At 41.1% G+C, this 19140-nt stretch overlaps 2 protein-coding genes across 4 annotated transcripts in view; one reads left to right on the top strand and one right to left on the bottom strand.

Moving 5' to 3' along the window:
* The window catches only part of OC90 (otoconin 90), a 180448-nt gene extending 175503 nt beyond the window's left edge, over positions 1–4945 (top strand). The window contains exon 14 of the mRNA XM_073590433.1: positions 4198–4945. Coding sequence (XP_073446534.1) covers positions 4198–4505 — 308 coding nt within the window. The 3' untranslated portion in view covers positions 4506–4945. The remainder of the gene's footprint in view (positions 1–4197) is intronic.
* Positions 4946–15422: 10477 nt separating this feature from the next.
* The window catches only part of EFR3A (EFR3 homolog A), a 175264-nt gene continuing 171546 nt past the window's right edge, over positions 15423–19140 (bottom strand). For all 3 annotated transcript variants that reach the window (XM_073590347.1, XM_073590349.1, XM_073590348.1), the window contains one exon: positions 15423–18078. In XM_073590347.1, coding sequence (XP_073446448.1) covers positions 17973–18078 — 106 coding nt within the window. In that variant the 3' untranslated portion in view covers positions 15423–17972. The remainder of the gene's footprint in view (positions 18079–19140) is intronic.

Below are 19140 nucleotides of genomic sequence, written 5' to 3'. Positions count from 1 at the left end.
ACCAGAGAACTTTGAACCAATCTGTCTCAGAGTCCTCCAAGTGATCATGAGCAAACTGTAGACGAGCCTTGACATGACGCTTTGAAAGTAAAGGTACCTTACGGGCTCATCTGGAACGGAGACCATTGCGGTGGAGTACGTTACTTATGGTATTGACTGAAACCAATGTCCCCACTGCCATGAGATCTTCCCAGAGCTCCTTCCTTGTTGTCCTTGGGTTAGCCTTGGCTCTTCGGACAAGCCTGGCCTCGGCACGGGAGGAAACTTTCAAAGGCTGTCCAGGCCGTGGAAGGCTAACAGTAGTTCCATAAGCCTTCCACTTCTGGATGATGCTCCCAACAGTGGAGACAGGTAGGCCCAACTCCTTGGAAAGGGTTTTGTACCCCTTGCCAGCCTTGTGACCCTCCACGATCTTGTCTCTGATGGCCTTGGAATGCTCCTTTGTCTTTCCCATGTTGACCATGTATGAGTGCTGTTCACAAGTTTGGGGAGGGTCTTAAATAGTCAGAAAAGGCTGGAAAAAGATATAATTAATCCAAACATGTGAAGCTCATTGTTCTTTGTGCCTGAAATACTTCTTAATACTTTAGGGTAACCAAACAGAATTCTGGTGGTTTGAGGGGTTGAATAATAAATGACCCTCTGAATAAACTTTTCACAATTTAAAAAAAAAATTAAACAAAGAAATAACATTATTTTTTGCTGCAGTGCATTTCACACTTCCAGGCTGATCTACAGACCAAGTGTCACAATGCCAAGTTAATTCCGAATGTGTAAACCTGCTAAATCTGCAGGGGGTTGAATACTACTTGTAGGCACTGTGTATATATATACACACACACACGTCATTGAGACACATATATATATATACTAGCTGAAGAGCCCGGCGCTGCCCGGGCATAGTAACTAACTGTGGTTAGTTATAGCAAATTATAATTATCCTCCATCCCATAGTCCCGTGCCCATATACCCGTCATACATATCCTCCATCCCATAGTCCCATGCCCATATGCCCATCACACATCCTCCATCCCATAGTCCAATGCTCATATACCCGTCATACATATCCTCCATCCCATAGCCCTGTGCCCATATACCCGTCATACATATCCTCCATCCCATAGTCCCATGCCCATATACCCGTCATACATATCCTTCATCTCATAGTCCCGTGCCCATATTCCCATCATACATATTCGCCATCCCATAGTCCCGTGCCCATATACCCGTCACACATATCCTCCATCCCATAGTCCAGTGCCCATATACCCATCACACATCCTCCATCCCATAGTCAACCATTATGACATCATAATGAGCGGCGGGGCTTGCAACCTATGCTGACATCAGCGTCGCAATGGCAACCATTGTGACATCATAATGAGGGGCGGGGCTTGATACGCACACACTTTTTCCCCAGTATGTGGATAGGGGCAAAATTGTTTGGTGAATTGGAACGCGCGGGGTTAAAATTTCGCCTCACAACATAGCTTAGGACACTCTTGGGGTCCAGACGTGTGACTGTACAAAATTTTGTGGCTGTAGCTGCGACGGTGCGGATGCCAATCCCGGACATACACACACACATACATACATACATACATACACACACTTGAGCTTTATATATTAGATATTTATATTTCAAAGAGTTCTACATAGCAGAATAGCCGCTAATTCAGTTGCCGGCTTCTATAAAATCATTCCCAAACCCGACATGAAATGTTACATACAGTAAACCATTTCATGTATTTTTTATATGTCCTTGACTAATAATTAGATGAGGGTTTGTGTGTAAAATCTGGAAAATGTAGGTGTTAAATTAAGGGGTTAATTCGTTGGATAAAAATGCGTGGGCTCCCGCGGCAAAATCACAACCAGAGAGGTAAAGCAGGCGAGCGAGGGCAGATTTTAATAGCCTTGAGAGGGACCATTGTTTTTTCCCCCCTGGCTACGAAAATCTGCCCCCAGACACCCCAGAAAAGGCGCATCTATAAGATGTGCCTTTTCTGGCACTTATCCTCTCTATTCCCATTGCCCTGTAGCAGTGGCTAATATTAATAGCTTAATGTCATCTTTCAATTGGAAGGTGACATTAAGCCGATTAATAATGGAGAGGTGTCAATTAGACACATCCATTATTAACCCTAGACTATTAAAGGGTTAAAAAAAACACAGGCATTACTGAAAAATTATTTTAATGAAATAAAGACACCTAGTTTTTGACAAAATTTATTGCTCTGGTAATCCTCCCAAAAAAAACATCGACCTGTAACAAAAATAAAACAAAAAAAAAACACTATCCTTACCTCTCCGCAGCTCAGTCAGGTCCCCTGCTGCAATCCATCAGAAAGGGTTAAGTGGTTTACACAGGGACCGTTGCTAATGCGACCAGCCCCATGTAAACCACTGCCAGAATGAATTATTTCATCTCAGTGCAGCCTCCCTGGCTGCCCGGAGATGAACTAATTACCGTGGGAAAGTTTCTGCATTTTTTCCCACGCTCATTAGTTCACCTCAGGTCAGCCAGTGACGTCAGTGAGGCTGCGCTGAGTCCCCAAGGTTTAAATGGAGGTAAGACAAAAAAAAATGGCAAAAAATAAATAAGATTAAACAAAATTTTTATTTATTAAAGTATAATAAAATTGTGAAATAAAAATTACAATTACATGCACATCAAGCTAGCGGAACATGATGGAGAAACGCAACACTGGGAAATGTGAGGTGAGCAGAAGCAGCACTTTGCGAAACGGCGCTGTCAGGGTTGGAGGATTCTCACTGGGAGCTTCAACACACATGCACTTTAAGGTATATCGCTATGACACGATTGTGCCATTACTTCTCTATGCGCACTAACATGCAGATTATATAGTGTGCACTGATGCACTTTAAATCTATGCAATGTATATTCTGATTTTACCCCAATGAAGAGTTTTTCTGGCATACAAGCATGTCTCTTATTTAACTATTTAATTGCCTGCGGTTTTGTGGCTGTGCACCGAACTTTTTAAGATATATTTCTATTACACCTTTTTTCCATTCCTTTTTCATGCTTAGTAGCTTGTAGATTATATTAATGCACTGTAGCACTTTAGATCCATACAATTTATACTCTAATTTTTTTTTACTCTGATTTTTTTTTTTTTTTTTGGCATGTAACTCATTTACTCTTTTTTTTTTTTTTCCCCCTTTGGTTGTGTGAACACTTTATATTTATATGATCACAGTCTGAATTATACCCTATGTAGGTGCTTGGTACTCACCTCACATTTCCCAGTGTTGCTTTTCTTCATCATGCTCCTCTAGCTTGATGTGCATGTAATTGTAATTTTTATTTCACAATTTTATTATACTTTAATGAATAAAGATTTTTTTAATCTTATTTATTTTTTGGCGTTTTTTTCGTCTTACCTCCATTTAAACCTTGGGAGGTTGTGTACATATATCTAATACATTGACGTTTTTTGCTCCATTAATTGATTGATTAAAAGACTGTGTTTAATATATATATGTGTGCCTCAATGACATGTATATATATATGTATTCTATGTGTATATATCTATTCTTTCGTGTCTTTATTAAACCTGTCAGTGTGATTTTACTGAACCTCGCACTGAATTTCCGGCTTTTCTAAAGGACACCGGGTGCGTATTTCTCGCACGTCACACGTGTGGTCCGTGTGTAATGCATTGTTTTTGCGCACCCATAGACTTGCATGGGTCACAGCATGCTGCGATTGGCACGGACCGTAAAACACGCGCGTGAAATATACGGCTGATGGGAGCTGCCCCATAATCATTGGTCCGTGTGCAATGCGTGGTTTTTACGCCTCTCACTTGTCCGTATTTCCCTCTAGTGTGACCCCGGCCTTAGATTGTAAATCTTCCAAGATGCATGTGAGCGCCCCCCCTCTGGATCTTTTAGGCATGAACCCAAAGCTATGGATAGATCATGGTACCCTGCTTTTTTTTTTTTTTTTTTATAGACTACCCCTTGTTCTGTACCTTTGGGAAATGGATGAGTATGTCCTCCTGGTTGTGTGCCACAAAAAAAAGGGCATGGGCATCCATGAATTTAAAAGGGGGTAATCAGATCCTCCTCACTTTTATATCAGAGTTAGATAGAGCCTGGTTCCTGCCAGGTGAAGCAGGAGATGTGACTATTATTTCTGCTGATGTGTATGTATTCCCTTCCATATAGGTGTGGGATGGAGCATTTGTGACAAACTGGTTTGCGCCTGTGACAAAGCGGCTGCTGATTGCATGGCGGCAGCACCATTCAATGACACCATGAGATCGCTGAACAGGAGGCAATGCCAGGGGGCTTCAATGCTGTGCAGGAACGTAGCAAGTCAGGACAAACCAGAACGGGCCATGGGACAACAATCGGACAGCTCGAGCTCAGAAGACAGCAGCGAGGAGCAGAGTCCGATGAGAGACATAGTGTCTGGGTCACTGGTGCCGAGAGGAGGAGGAAGACGGACACGCGCTGTACTTCTGGGGAATTGAGAGTACACGCTTGTGATATTAATGTTATAGGGGACTTCCACCATCATGTGCCATCTGTGACCAGAAAGGAAATGGCATTGATGGGGATCAAGCTTTTTTTCCATGCCAGTCTGACATTTCCTACATGTCGTTGACCACTCGGTCAGATTGTGCTAGTGATCCCAAGAGCCAAATTAAATCTATGATCCCTTAGTGGCCCCAAGGTCACATATGACTAATCGTTTCATCTTTTATCAGGTCACTTTGACGTGGAATTCCCCTTAACACTTTAACAAGTGTTAAAAGACAGAATATATCCAATCCGTTATAGGGTATATGCAAAAAGGCCTTATAGCTCCTACGTCCTGATGTCATCACTTCGGGCTCCCAACTTATCGAACCTTCTTCTAGGCACGTGTTCAAATTCAGATCACCATCCTCATCTATGCTCACATATACAGTGGAGGAAATAAATATTTGATCCCTTGCTGATTTTGTAAGTTTGCCCACTGACAAAGACATGAACAGTCTATAATTCTAAGGGTAGGTTAGTTTTAACATTGAGAGATAGAATATCAAAATGAAATTCCAGAAAATAAATAGTATAAATTATATAAATTTATTTGCATTTTGCAGTGAGAAATAAGTATTTGATCCCTCTGGCAAACAAGACTTAATACTTGGTGGTAAAACCCTTGTTGGCAAGCACAGCAGTCAGACGTTTTTTGTAGCTGATGATGAGGTTTGCGCACATGTCAGGAGGAATTTTGCTCCTCTCCTCTTTGCAGATCATCTCTAAATCATTAACATTTTGAGGCTGTCGCTTGGCAACTCGGAGCTTCAACTCCCTCCATAAGTTTTCTATGGGATTAAGGTCTGGAGATTGGCTAGGCCACTCAATGACCTTAATGTGCATCTTTTTGAGCCACTCCTTTGTTGCCTTGGTTGTATGTTTTTGGTCATTATCTTGCTGGAAGTCCCAGCCTGGCAGAGGGAAGGAGGTTATCACTCAGGATTTTAAAGTACATGGCTCCATCCATTCTCCCATTGATGTGGTGAAGTAGTCCTATTCCCCTAGCAGAAAAACACCCCAAAACATGTTTCCACCTCCATGCTTGACAGTGGGGATTGTGTTTTTTGGGTCATAGGCAATTCTCTTCGTCTAAACACAGCGAGTTGAGTTAATGCCAAAGACCTAAATTTTAATCTCATTTGTCCACAGCACCTTCTCCCAATCACTCACAGAATCATCGAGGTGTTCACTGGCAGTCTTCAGACGGGCCTGCACATGTGCCTTCTTGAGCAGGGGGACCTTGCAGGCACTTCAGAATTGTAGACTTTTACGGTGTCATGTGTTACCAATGGGTTTTCTTGGTGACTGGTCCCAGCTGCATTGAGATAATTAACAAGTCCCCCCCCCGAGTGTAGTTTTAGGATGATCTCTCACCTTCCTCATGATCAACGATACCCCACGAGGTGAGATTTTGCATCGTGCCCCAGATCAATGTCAGTCATTTTGTATTTCTTCCATTTTCTTACTATTGCACCAACAGTTGTGTCCTCCTCACCCAGCGCCATATTTATGGTTTTGTAGCCCATTCCAGCTTTGTGCAGGTCTATGATCTTGTCCCTGACAACCTTAGAAAGCTCTTTGGTCTTGACCATGTTGTAGAGGTTAGAGTCTGACTGATTAGTTGAGTCTGTGGACAGGAGTCTTTTATAAAGGTGACTATGTAAGACGGCTGTCTTTAATGCAGATAATGAGTTGATTAGGAGCGTGTAACTGGTCTGTAGGAGCCAGAAATCTTAAGTATTTGATCCCCTACAAACCATTATTTCACACTGCAAAATACAAATAAATTTATATAATTTATACAATGTGATTTTAGGAATTTCATTTTTGATATTCTATCTCTCAATGTTAAAATTAACCTACCCTTAAAATTATAGACTGTTATGTCTTTGTCAGTGGGCAAACCTACACAATCAGCAAGGGATCAAAACACTTATTTCCTTCCCTGCATCTACTGCTATTCGAGCAAGGATGTGAATATTGGTAAGGATGGGCACATAGGGAATTTTATATAGATCCAATTCACCATCCACGTCGATAGTGCCTTCCTTACTTGCTTGAGCAGGAGATACAGTATATGTGTGACATAGATGTGGATGGTGAATTGGATGTATATAAATATGAAGGTGAACACCTAGTTACATCCCCGCTTGCTCGAACAGTGGTAGTTAGATGGTGTTGCTTGAAAATTTGTGTACCGTTTTCCACATAAAATGGAACTAAAGTACATCCGATTTTCACACAAGTTCTAAAGTAGCTAAAGGAAAACAAACAAGTAAAAAATATGACATCTTTAAAAAGGAGGAAAATAATCGAATATTGTATGTCTGTGAATGGCAAGGTAGGTGAAGCTTTAGGATTAGCAGATTTAAAGGTGAATTCTGAGTCTGGTGTTTTCAATCAATAGGACAGTCAGGTGGGAGGGAACAAGCTTTTTTTTTTTTTTTTTTTTTAAGAACATTCATCCATCAAAGTCTGATCCTTGCGACAATTGTTTGTGGTAGTCTATCACAGCCCGAGCATAGGCGATTTCAGACAACCTTAGAAGAGTTGTTGATGCTCAAGCTGGAAAAGGTTACAAAACTTGTCTTTAAAAAGTTTGAACTGCAACAAATCCACAATCACACATATTGTGTGAAAATGGAGGACATTTGAAACCATTTTTACCCTCCAGAGGAGTGGTCGACAAATAAAGAACATGTCAGGAGTGAGGTGTAAATATAATGGTCCACAAGGTCACAAAGGAACCCAAGGTAAAATCTAAGCAACTAAAGGCACCAACATTAGTGTCCTTATGCTGGTGATCTCACAGGTTAAACAACAAGGAGAAAGAAACTGCTTTCCAAGAAAAACATTGCATCCCGTATGCAGTTTGCTAAAGATAACCTGAAAAAGTCAGAAGGCTATTGATTTTCAACATTTAAAAAAAAAAAAAAATTACAAATTGATAATTTGTACAAATGATTTTTTTTTACTTTGGTTCTCTTTATCTATTTTTAGGACTTGGGTGAAAATCTAATGCCGTTTTAGGTCAAATTTATGCAAAAAGAAAATAAAATGGAATTTTTTTTTTTTAAAGAGTTCACAAACTTTCAAACACTACTGTCAATGTAAAGACATTGTCATCGCCGACATCGGACGTGTAAAATTAAAGCATAAGTATCTAACAAGGAATAATCTATGATGGACATTAAATTGCTTTCTACATGTTATTCTTGGAATTTAATTTTTGGGGGCATAGTAAATCAATCGCAGTAAAAGGGAAATCTATGGTGAAAAGAAAAATTACAGACGCTTAGGTCCTCCTATGATTTGGGTGGAGTTAGTTTCTCATTCATCACTACTTCCAAGTAACCTTATTACTGTTAGTGAAAGTGGTGGTCACCCTTGTGCCTTTAGGGTATTTAGATGATTATGGTGTATTTTTTTAAATCTTGATTTCTAACAAAGCAGTGGTGAAAATACTAGGGATACAGTCAACTAAACAGGGGCTAAATACCCCGAGGGCCCGTAGCCCATCTGGTCACATGAGCTGCACCTTTAACCAGTGGGCAGTGATTTGTTGACCACTTATGGTCATTGAGCAATGATGCTACTACATTACTGTAAGGAAGAGAACTCATTACACAACAGGTGATAATATGAAGGGGCCAGAAAAGTTGATATTCCTAGTCATGTTTCAAGGCTCTTTAATGAGTTGGACACTGAAAACTCAAGTCTTGTTGCCCTCTTTACTAGTGATGAGCGCAAGTCCTCATTAATAGAATTGGCTCGGGTATGCACCGAGTATCGCGACTGCTCGACTGACATGTTTGAGTCCCCTCGGCCGCATATCTTGATACTGTCAGATAGCCACACAACATGCGTGAATTGCCTGACATACACGGGAAACCCAAACAGCTGCAGAACATGAGGCCACGGGCACTCAAACATGTCATTTGAGCACCCGCGACATTCAGTGCATCCCTGAGCATCCTACACAAACTCGACTAATGATCACTTGCGCTCATCACTGCTCTTCACCTATTTGATGTGGCATATGAGGGGGCGTTAGACCCTCTGACGGCACCATCTCTGCTGGGTCCCGCAGAACCGAGGGGATTTTTGAAAGAGGTGTGAATATTAATGCATTTAATACAGGTGACTACTGTTAATTGTCACTGGGCACAATTTTGTAAAATTGACTACTTACTCGTATGACTAATTTTGCTATGTAAATTGCTAATACTATATCCGGCCCGATGGTCGTGTGATCACATTTATAAAAGTGGGTTTTTATGAATAAAAAAAGTCAAATTACAGACCGGCTTTAGTGCATTCTTTTCTCGAAACCTTAAAATACAAAACAGCGTCAGGAACGGAGGCCAAAGTATGAGGGTATGTGCACACGTTGCCAATTTGCTGCGGATCCGCAAGTGTGTGACCAATAGGGGAAAAAAAAAAAAACTGAACATGCTGCAGAAAATTCCACACGGAATCCACAGCGGTTTATTTTCCACAGCATATCAATTCTTTTTGCGGATCCGCATGCGTTCTTACACGCATTCCATTAACGAAATCCGCAGGGCTAAAAACGCATGCCAATCGGCAAAGAATCCTCAAAAAATAAAGCGTGGATTTTTACCTGCGTTTTCTGCCAAGAGATGCAGATTCCGTGCAGAAAATTCTGCAGGCTAATCTGCAACGTGTGCACATACTCTTATTGTGAATGTCTCCTTGGGGGTTTTCATAGAAAAAAAGCACAACTCAATATTATCCCGATTCTGCTTTTTTTTCATTGCGGTCTTGAAGTAACAAAACCTCCAAAAAAAAAACCCCACGTAAAACATCACATTTCCAAACTAGAAACATGAAAGAATTCATCCAGGGTGTAAATAGTATTTTAACCTCACACGTGTTTAAAATAATTTTTAGAATTTGTGCACAGAAAATTAATTTTTTTGTGAATTTTTTTTTGCTAAAACAATAAAAAAATAAAGTAGACAATTTAAAGTTTCCCAAGAGGACGGCAATACTCAATACGCAGTCGCTGGGGAGAACAAAAGAGGGAAGGACTGAAACGTGACTTTTGCAATGCAGATTTTGCTGGCGTGGGTTTAGGGTGGCATGCTGCATTTGCCAAACCCCCTGAAGTACCAAAGAAACCTGGGTAGACGCGAGTACATGACCCGAGGAAGGACAAGTCTGGCAGAAGAGACGCCCCACAGGCATAGTCCTGCCTCATTTACATGTGCGATACTGCAGATTAAAACTTCATTTTTAAAATATGGCGTGTTACTGTGCCACTTAAAAGACTTCATTGAATACAGGTTTTGGTACAAGTAATGCGGTTTTAGAAATTAACAGGTTCTCATTAAGTTGAGATGTGGGTGCCGACCACATTATTATACGCTCATCTTCATAAACAGATCATTAGATTTGGTTTGTGAATACGAGCAATTTTACAATTTACTGCTTTTCAAAATTTTCAGCCATTCTTGAGATATTAACATTTTTATTTCCTGCGGCGGTCGGTCTCCTAGGCAACGACTTGTAAATAGAAGAAAACTTAATATCTCAAGAACGGCTGCAGATTTTAATAAGCAGTAAATTGAAAAAGTGCTTGTTTATAAAAGAACTATCCGACAATATCAGTCTATAAATGGTATCGGGCAGGTGTTAAGGACTTTTTATCCACTTTACAAAAATCACATTCACCTCTAGATACAATCCGCCGATCACAGGGAGAGCATTCTACACTAACGAGGATACAATGAGGAGCAGAGGCCGGATATTTCCATTGTTTCATTGCTTTAATGCAGGTTACACAGTGAGTTCATGTCATGACTTTAATATTCTAGAAAACATATAGACTCTTATAAAAGCGGCACGGACGGCGACGTCTAACATGGACCGTACAACATTTTATCTCCGACAAGATAGTCAACTACCAAACTTACAAAATAATATATTCAGGAAATTAAAAGGAGAACTCAACCCCAAAGTCTGAAACCTGGTATTATATAATTAGAATTTCCACTAAAAGTTTAGGATTGAATGCGACTCCCTAATCTTCAGGAGTCACAGCACAGACTGTGCGATGTGTGCAGGAAAGACCACGGCTGTGGCTCTCCAGGAAGGGGCCACCAGGATGTGAGGAGCTTCCTTATCCTTAATTTTCCTACAAGGGACCTTGAAGTTTTCCTTCTAACAAATTTACTGACATTTTTTGGTGCATGTCCAGAAAGAGGATCCTTTGGAGGTTTGTAAGGCAAAACCATCAGTGCACCTAATAGACCAAAATATTAACGTCGTGGGTACGATTGAATGTCTTAAAGAGGATTGTTCACCTCTCCAAACAACTTTAAGAAAATACTCATTTCCATTACCTTTAATTAAGACTTTAATGATCCATAAGATATTATTTGGGGATTTGACATAAAGTAAATGTTTAACTTTGGAACCTATTCTGATTAAATTCAGATATATTTTAGAGTCCGTTACCCTTACAGCATTCGGAACTTCCTTTTTCTGCCACAGAGCTCCAAATTCCAATCTATAGATCTAGACAGAAACAGGAAATTATAAATGCTTTCAGCGGCCACTAGAGGGAGCACAGGACATACTGACCAGACAAATAGTATTCAAGAAGCTCTGAAGCTCCCCCTAGTGGCGGCTGAAGAATTTTATTATTCATCTCTTTCAGGTCCGATTCAATGAAGGGACATACACTTTTTCACCACCAAGAATTTGCAAGGACAAAAAAAAAAAAAAGAATCATAGAACGGCAACATGGATCTACCATAGAAATAAATAGGAAGAGTTTTAAAAACATTTCTAAAGAGAGACATGACCATTTATACTAATGGATCGCGGGGCACCAGATAGGAGGACCCAAGTGCTAGCAAGTTTCTGGTCGGACTCAAAAAGGGGGGTACACTGAGGAAGGGTCAGTCTGTGTCCCTTGATGCAACGGGGTTGAATTAACAGAATCAATTGCTTTCTACATTCTCAATGGTGGCGTCAAGGGGTTTTCTCCTAAAAAAGTCACATCTGATTGGATGGATAAGTGCTTTCCATAGTGCAAAAATACATTGTCCTAAATAACTAATCTTACAAGTAAAGCAATGATTGTGCTGCGTGTGACGAGGAGGCCATATTGTGTCTAGGGCTGTTTGGCCGTAGAATCAGTATCTAAATTATGGATGAGGTCTGAGCACTGGAATCCCACCGATGCTGCAAAATAAAGAACTCTGTCGAAAGCCCCGCCCCTGAGGTTCTAGATTCCCCTTACATTCGCGCTGTGCGTGCAATACGTCTAAATTATCTTTACCGATATTACTTTAATGTCCAATTAATTAGAAGAAACAACAGCGCAGTATTTAACAGTCTTAGCCCCTAAACTACCTGCCTTGGAGAGGCCCTTAATGACAGGCTATAGTTTTTCCCTCCTTTTTAGCAACTTTTTTTCCATTTTCACTGTTGTGGCAGTATGCACAAATAGTATTTTTCAGTGCAGTTTTGGGATGCATATAGATTGAGTAATTTATATACTTTTTTTGTGACAAAAAATAGGGGGGAAAAACAGCAATTTTTAAGTATTTATATTTTTTACAGCTTATTTCAAACCAACTAATTGTATTTATATTTTTTTGGAATATACATAAAGCACAGCAGGGGGGACCCCACCTGCTACATTTATCACACCATAAATTTACAATGGGGCTGGATGGAAGTCCACAGACCGATCAGGAGAAATCAAATTTATGCCGCTTGGCATCTATCAGGTTAAATAAATACTTGCTGAAAATACCAATAGAAATTTCTTTCTGATTGCCACCATCTTTAAAAGGCAGATTATTGACAGGGCAGGGCTCTGCTGAGCGGGGGCGCAACACAAGTCTGTGCTGAGCGGGGCGGGGCTCTCTTGAGCGGGACGGGGCTCTCTTGAGCGGGACGGGGCTCTCTTGAAGGGGACGGGGCTCTCTTGAAGGGGACGGGGCTCTCTTGAAGGGGACGGGGCTCTCTTGAAGGGGACGGGGCTCTCTTGAAGGGGACGGGGCTCTCTTGAAGGGGACGGGGCTCTCTTGAAGGGGACGGGGCTCTCTTGAGCGGGACGGGGCTCTCTTGAGCGGGACAGTCAGGGAGGACTCCTGCTGTAGCCAGTTTCCCTATAGTCAGACAAGCAAAAAAAAAATGTCTCCTTGTAAACTAAGAATAATTATGTTTACTTTCTCACAAAAGGATGAAAAACATAGAGAAATGAATTACAGGAGCATTATTTGTTACTTTAACGTCTAGTTTGTTGACCCCGTTCCCTCCAGTTAAGCTTCGGTAGTGGTCCCCAGTCACTGTACTATATGTAAGTAGAAAGTTATCGACTTTCATTTTAGACGAGTGTGAGGGCGCCGTGTACTAAAAGCCAACTATTGTCAGATTTTAGCTTGGTTTTGGACACTGGATCCTCTGCACGCCTGTCATAAATATATGTAACTCTGATAGAGAAATATCATATACAAAATATAATTCACCCTTCCAGAAGAGCCAATATCCATTTAGCGCAGTTATGTCTACACTTTCCAAGTTTAAAAAAAAAAATAAAAAAAATCACCAGCATCGCGATGTGCATGACGCAGGTAAACGGATGCCACAAGACTTGGTGGACAGCGGAGTTCATACTACAGTGCAAATGTTATGCTCACAAGATGGCTGCCTACGCGGTCCGAATGCCTTCGTATGATATATACATCTAATTGTAACATAGTGGTACGGTATTCTCTTTAATAATTAAAGTTACTGCTGAAATGCTTCTTAAATCGCCAACTGTTTAGTTTGGGCTGATCCTGTATAAATGGAACTCATTTACTTATCCACCAGACATTACAAAGTTATAAAGTGTTTATACTGTACTTAACCATCTTGTTTTGCTTCCTTCTCTCTAAAACACTAAGCTGGAGGGTTACTTCGGAAGCTGCTTTCATCTGCTGCTCAGCAAAGATCCATACTATGCATACAGTATGGGACTTTCCCTGTTTGAGCCTCTCTGCTCTCCCCTCCTGTACTCAGACAGGAGAACTAACTTCCGCTGTTTGTACACAGAGCATAGGCACTGCATGAGCAGCAGATGAAAGCAGCTTTTAAAGAAGCATGAAGTGGCCATACATAACAGCACTGCAGCAAAGCGTTACAGAGAGAAGGAATCAAAATAAAGTAATTTAGTGGAGGACACAAGTCCCCAAATTTAGTAGAATACAAGAACTCACAACTTTGCAATGCCTAGAAGATAAAAAAAAACAAAAAACTTTTTCATAAATTTTTCCTAAAAATTCCTCTTCTATCCCCTACATATGGCATTGATATAGTGAGGTTGTATGGTCATGTCATCCAATGGGAGTAGATGGCGCTAATGTCACCTTGAAACCATTGACCTAAAATGCAGTGATCTGAAGTCCATATTGACATCATATGGGAGCATTATACAATGTCTGCAGTCCTATGCACTGCCGTAGGCAGCATTCTCATTATGGGCGTCCTCCCTGAGTAATTAGAGTACTCCAGTTACTGCAGGTTATTGCTTATCCTCAAGAAAGAGAGTAATTGGAGGTGGTCTGACCGCTGAACCCCGCATCGGTCACCAGGTTGCTTGTGCCCCTTTTGCTGCAGCTCCATTTCACTTACATAGGACTGCTACCAAAAGCAGAGCGCTGTACTTAGGAGTCGCAGAGATTGAATGCAGCGGCAGCACGCTATAGTGACCGCCGCGCCGCACACAAAGAGGACACAAGTCCCCAAATCTGATGATTAGTCAGGGTATCAGCGGTCAGAACCCCACTGCTAGAAAGCAGCTCAGTTTTTCAGGATCTGGGTGATGTTGCGCTGTGAGCTTTCATTTTTATTGATACCATTTTGGGGTAGATAAGATGTATTGATCTCCTGTTACTGCATTTTATTGAAATGTTGCAGAGACCAAAAAAAAAAAAAAACAATTCTTTTTTTCCGTTACGCCGTTTACCAATCGGATTAATTTAGTATATACCTTGATAGGTCGGGCATTTCTGAATGCAGCGATACCAAATGTGTGTAATTTTTATTGTTTTATTTTGAATGGGGCAAAAGGGGAGGTCATTCAAACTTTTATTTTTTATATTTAAAAACTTTTTTCCTACTTTTTACTTGCCTGAATAGTCTCCTTAGGACAGGGTTCCCCAACTCCAGTCCTCAAGGCCCACCAACAGGTCATGTTTTCAGGATTTCCTTAGTATTGCCCATGTGATAATTGCATCACCTGTACAATACAAGGGAAATCCTGAAAACATGACCTGTTGGTGGGCCTTGAGGACTGGAGTTGGGGAACCCTGCCTTAGGAGACCTGAAGCTGCGATCATCCGATGTGTAGCAAAAAATCATCATCTCCTATGAACGCCGGCCACGGGATGACGTTCATGAGAGATCTGCAACGACAAGCACAGGGGGTGGGTCTTCTGCAGACCACCAGCTGTCATGACAATCCATCGGATCCATGTGCGAGTCAAATGCCTTTAACATTTTAACAGCCGTGGGTGGATTGCGATTCCACCCGCAACTGTTAGGGGGACACGTGACCGCTGATCAAATCTGCTCTCATGTGCAGGGAAAGATGCGAGCTCAACGCCAGAGCCCGCATCAAGTACATGGACACGACCTATGACGTTCCTATATGTCATAGGTCGTGAAGGGGCTAAAAAGGGTTCCCAGTTAAACGTTTTACAAAAATCTTACAGTAATGATTGTCAAAGAAAAATAAATAACGTATTCCGGCCATTTATGGCAAAATACTGTAGTGTAAAGTTTCAGACTACTCGCAAAACAAAACTTTTAGTTTTAAGACAATAGGGAGGCTGCCCGCAAACAATACAAACATATTTTATTAAAAAAAATGTAATGCAAATGAACGTAAAATTAGAAGTAATGAATGAACTTAAATCTGCAACTAAAAACAAGAGAAAAGAAAAGAAAAAGCACAAAAATAATGTCAGAACTCCTCTACAAATATTTGGTAAAATTCAGGTACATTGTCGAGACAGTAAATTAAATCTTAAGGACATGGGGTTCACATACTTAATTTTTTTTTTTAACAGTCGTTAAAGACTTTGGTTGTGTAAGATGGGAATAAATTAAAAGCATTCAAGATTTACATGAACCGTGATCCTGTTACATCGTGTAGAAACAACCGAGAACCCAACATATAATCTAATAAAAAAGTAAAAAAAAAAAAAAAAACAACACCCCAAAAAACTGTGTATTAAAGCCGAGAAAGTAAACCTGGACTCGAAGGTTCTAGAAATATTGCACATAACAATGACAGGACGAACACCAGGTTTTTTTCTTTAACTTGGCAAAAAATATTGAAATGCTACGATTACTAACAAAGACCTTAGACCGGTGGAGACATTTGTTCGCCCTCCCTCGAAAAATGCCGAGACTCACATGAATGCTCTGTTTTGCAAACAGTCCCCCTCACCCCAAAAAAAAAAAAAAGAAACCCAAACCTCAAAATCCCATAAATAAAAAAAGTGTATATATGTGTATATATATATATATATATATATATATGTATATATATATATAAAATCAAACGCTAAACTTTGCAGTTTTACTTGTGAAAGTCTATGCAGCCCGAAACTTGCTAACCATTGTCAACCATCGGCAAAACAATGACTTTCCCGACACATAACAAGGAAAGTGACATGTCGGGCCACATGGTGGATGAAGACAAGTGGCTGTCAGATGCCTCCTGGATCAAAGTTACACAAAAATTCTATGTATTCTGAGGATACGATCATGACTGAAGGGTTATTCCCAACTTGGCTAGGTGACTAGTGAACCCTCATTGTTCCCATGAACGGGGCAATGAAATTAAAATGGAGCGCTAGCTGCCCTTGCGCATTGAGTTTTTTTTTGTGCAGAAAAAGCAAAAAAAAATAAAAAACAAAAAGTGTAAAAGCTGAGAAACAAAGTCAGGACTCTCAACATGCCACAAGTCACCATGCCTGCTGGTGAAACAGCGCTCAGTTATTATAAGCAGCCCATAGACAGGGAAGGCGCATGCGCCCTAGCTGCACAGGTCTAAAGGAGCATTTCAGGAATCAGTTATCGGGATCACTGAGGGGGTCTCAAGAAGTCAGATCCACAGCAATCAGCAGGCTGTCACCGATGCTGTGGACCACTCTGTTCTCTATGGCCAATTTCAGTTTCTGAGTCTTGTAGGGTCTGGTGGCCACAATCTACTGCTAAAAGTATAAGAATGGAGGTGAGAAAACCTGTAAAGAGATAGTAGAGAATGCACAGAGGATGAGAGGCTCTACAGTGCTAGGAGAGCCTCTACGTAACGAGCCGAGGCTTCTACGTAACCAGCAGAGGCTTCTACGTAACCAGCAGAGGCTTCTACGTAACCAGCAGAGGCTTCTACGTAACCAGCAGAGGCTTCTACGTAACCAGCAGAGGCTTCTACGTAACCAGCAGAGGCTTCTACGTAACCAGCAGAGGCTTCTACGTAACCAGCCGAGGCTTCTACGTAACCAGCCGAGGCTTCTACGTAACCAGCCGAGGCTTCTACGTAACCAGCCGAGGCTTCTACGTAACCAGCCGAGGCTTCTACGTAACCAGCCGAGGCTTCACGTAACCAGCCGAGGCGTCTACGTAACCAGCCGAGGCTTCTACGTAACCAGCAGAGGCTTCTACGTAACCAGCAGAGGCTTCTACGTAACCAGCAGAGGCTTCTACGTAACCAGCAGAGGCTTCTACGTAACCAGCAGAGGCTTCTACGTAACCAGCAGAGGCATTTGATGCTGCGCAGACAACTGGACCTTTTGTTATCCCTGCTGTTTTTGGTGGTAGACCCAGCTGTGATCATAACTGGAGGAATCCAATATAGCCTGTAAGTAGAGAGCTTACAGAGAGATTACATCAAAGCAATCACAATTGGGTGATGAAATCTTTCGGCTCCCTCCTTTGTCAAAACAACTATTTTGATCTCCATTGCCTTAGTGTATTTGTCCAAACTACTTCTCCTATATGACACAGTATAAGATACAGCCTCCTGAGCTCTCGCCTCTACATTCGGCATGCTGAAGCTATCCCTTGCAGGGGTACATAGGCAGCGTACACTGTAGCCCCCCACTGAAGCTGCACTTTGTATAACCCTTGATGTCGCTCTAACAATTTGAACACACAAAGGGAAAAAAAAAACCTGAATTACTCTTGGGTAACAAGTTACATTTTGGTATTTTTTGGAAACTGTTAAATTCTATCAGATATTCCGATCCGTGTCCTTTGGTGACGTAACAGTATGAAGCTTCGCTTTCATTGGCTCTTGCAGCGCTGAATACTGTGAAGCAACACAAATCCTAAAATACCATATGATATAGATGTCAGTATGATGGAGCAGAGGCCGCAGTTCAGTAGACGCAGAGATCGGGAAATTTCATCTCATATACGGGGACGGACTGATATTGGGCATGTCCGGCCGTGATGGTGATTGTCCCAGATGGGCTGGGGGGTGGCCTGAAACAGAAAAGCAAAGTATTTTAACCATTTTATATACTAGAGGTTAATAATAATGATATTAATATACTGATCTAGGAAAGAGCATTTACCTTGTCTATAAAAAACAAAAACAAAACCTTTACTTAAAAAAAAAAAAAAAAAAAAAAATTACTTGAACGTAAACATTACTACATTAGCCTTACAAGTAGAGGAATATTATAGCCACTAGCTCACATCGTGGATAATATTACTTAAAAGTACTTGGCCCTGTAGGATTCCTGGCATGGGAACCCTCATTGTGGGCCGGAATGTGCACGATTTAATGCCAAAACACTGTCCTTCCACTGAACAGCCTGATCGATGTGCTGAGTGTTAAATGGATCGCTTTATCAGAACATGACCCATTATTAAAATCAGAATTGTATGTTGCATATATATTTTTTTAAAATTTGTCCATTTTTTTTTCATGTCACTATCTGTAGTTAGAAAAAAAAAAAAATTGATTTTCACACTGGCCACTGGGGCCATTTTAGGCTTGAATTGCTTATTAAGACGACTTTTCAGGAGTCTCATTACCATCACAGACAGGATTACAAAGACTGATATCTACTGGTGTTATCAGTCACTGTACAGGAGGAGGAGGAGGTGAGCTGTGATATCACCTACTGTGAATGGTGGATCCTGTGTTATCTACTGAATATAGTGGTTATCAGTCATTGTACAGGAGGAGGAGGTGAGCTGTGACATCTATTGTGAATGGTCGATCCTGTGTTATCTACTGTATATAGCACTTTTGACACAGAATTCACCATCACAATATGTGACATCACAGCTCACCGCCTTCTCCTGTATAATGACTGAGAACATCTCTATATAGAGTAGATAACACAGGATTCCACCATTCACAGTGGTGATATCACAGCTCACCTCCTCCTCCTGTGCAATGACTGGAATCATAGAATCCACCATTCACAGTAGTGATATCACAGCTCACCTTCTCCCCCTCCCTTCAGAATGACCTTTCCACACTCACATTAGATGGACCACATCTTTTCTACTGAAACGAGTCAATCTATTGCT

The sequence above is a fragment of the Dendrobates tinctorius genome, unplaced genomic scaffold, assembly GCF_039654945.1.
Source record: "Dendrobates tinctorius isolate UK_male_01 unplaced genomic scaffold, ASM3965494v1 ptg000116l, whole genome shotgun sequence".
Classification (NCBI taxonomy): Eukaryota; Metazoa; Chordata; class Amphibia; order Anura; family Dendrobatidae; genus Dendrobates; species Dendrobates tinctorius.
This window is presented reverse-complemented; position numbering and strand designations above follow the sequence as displayed.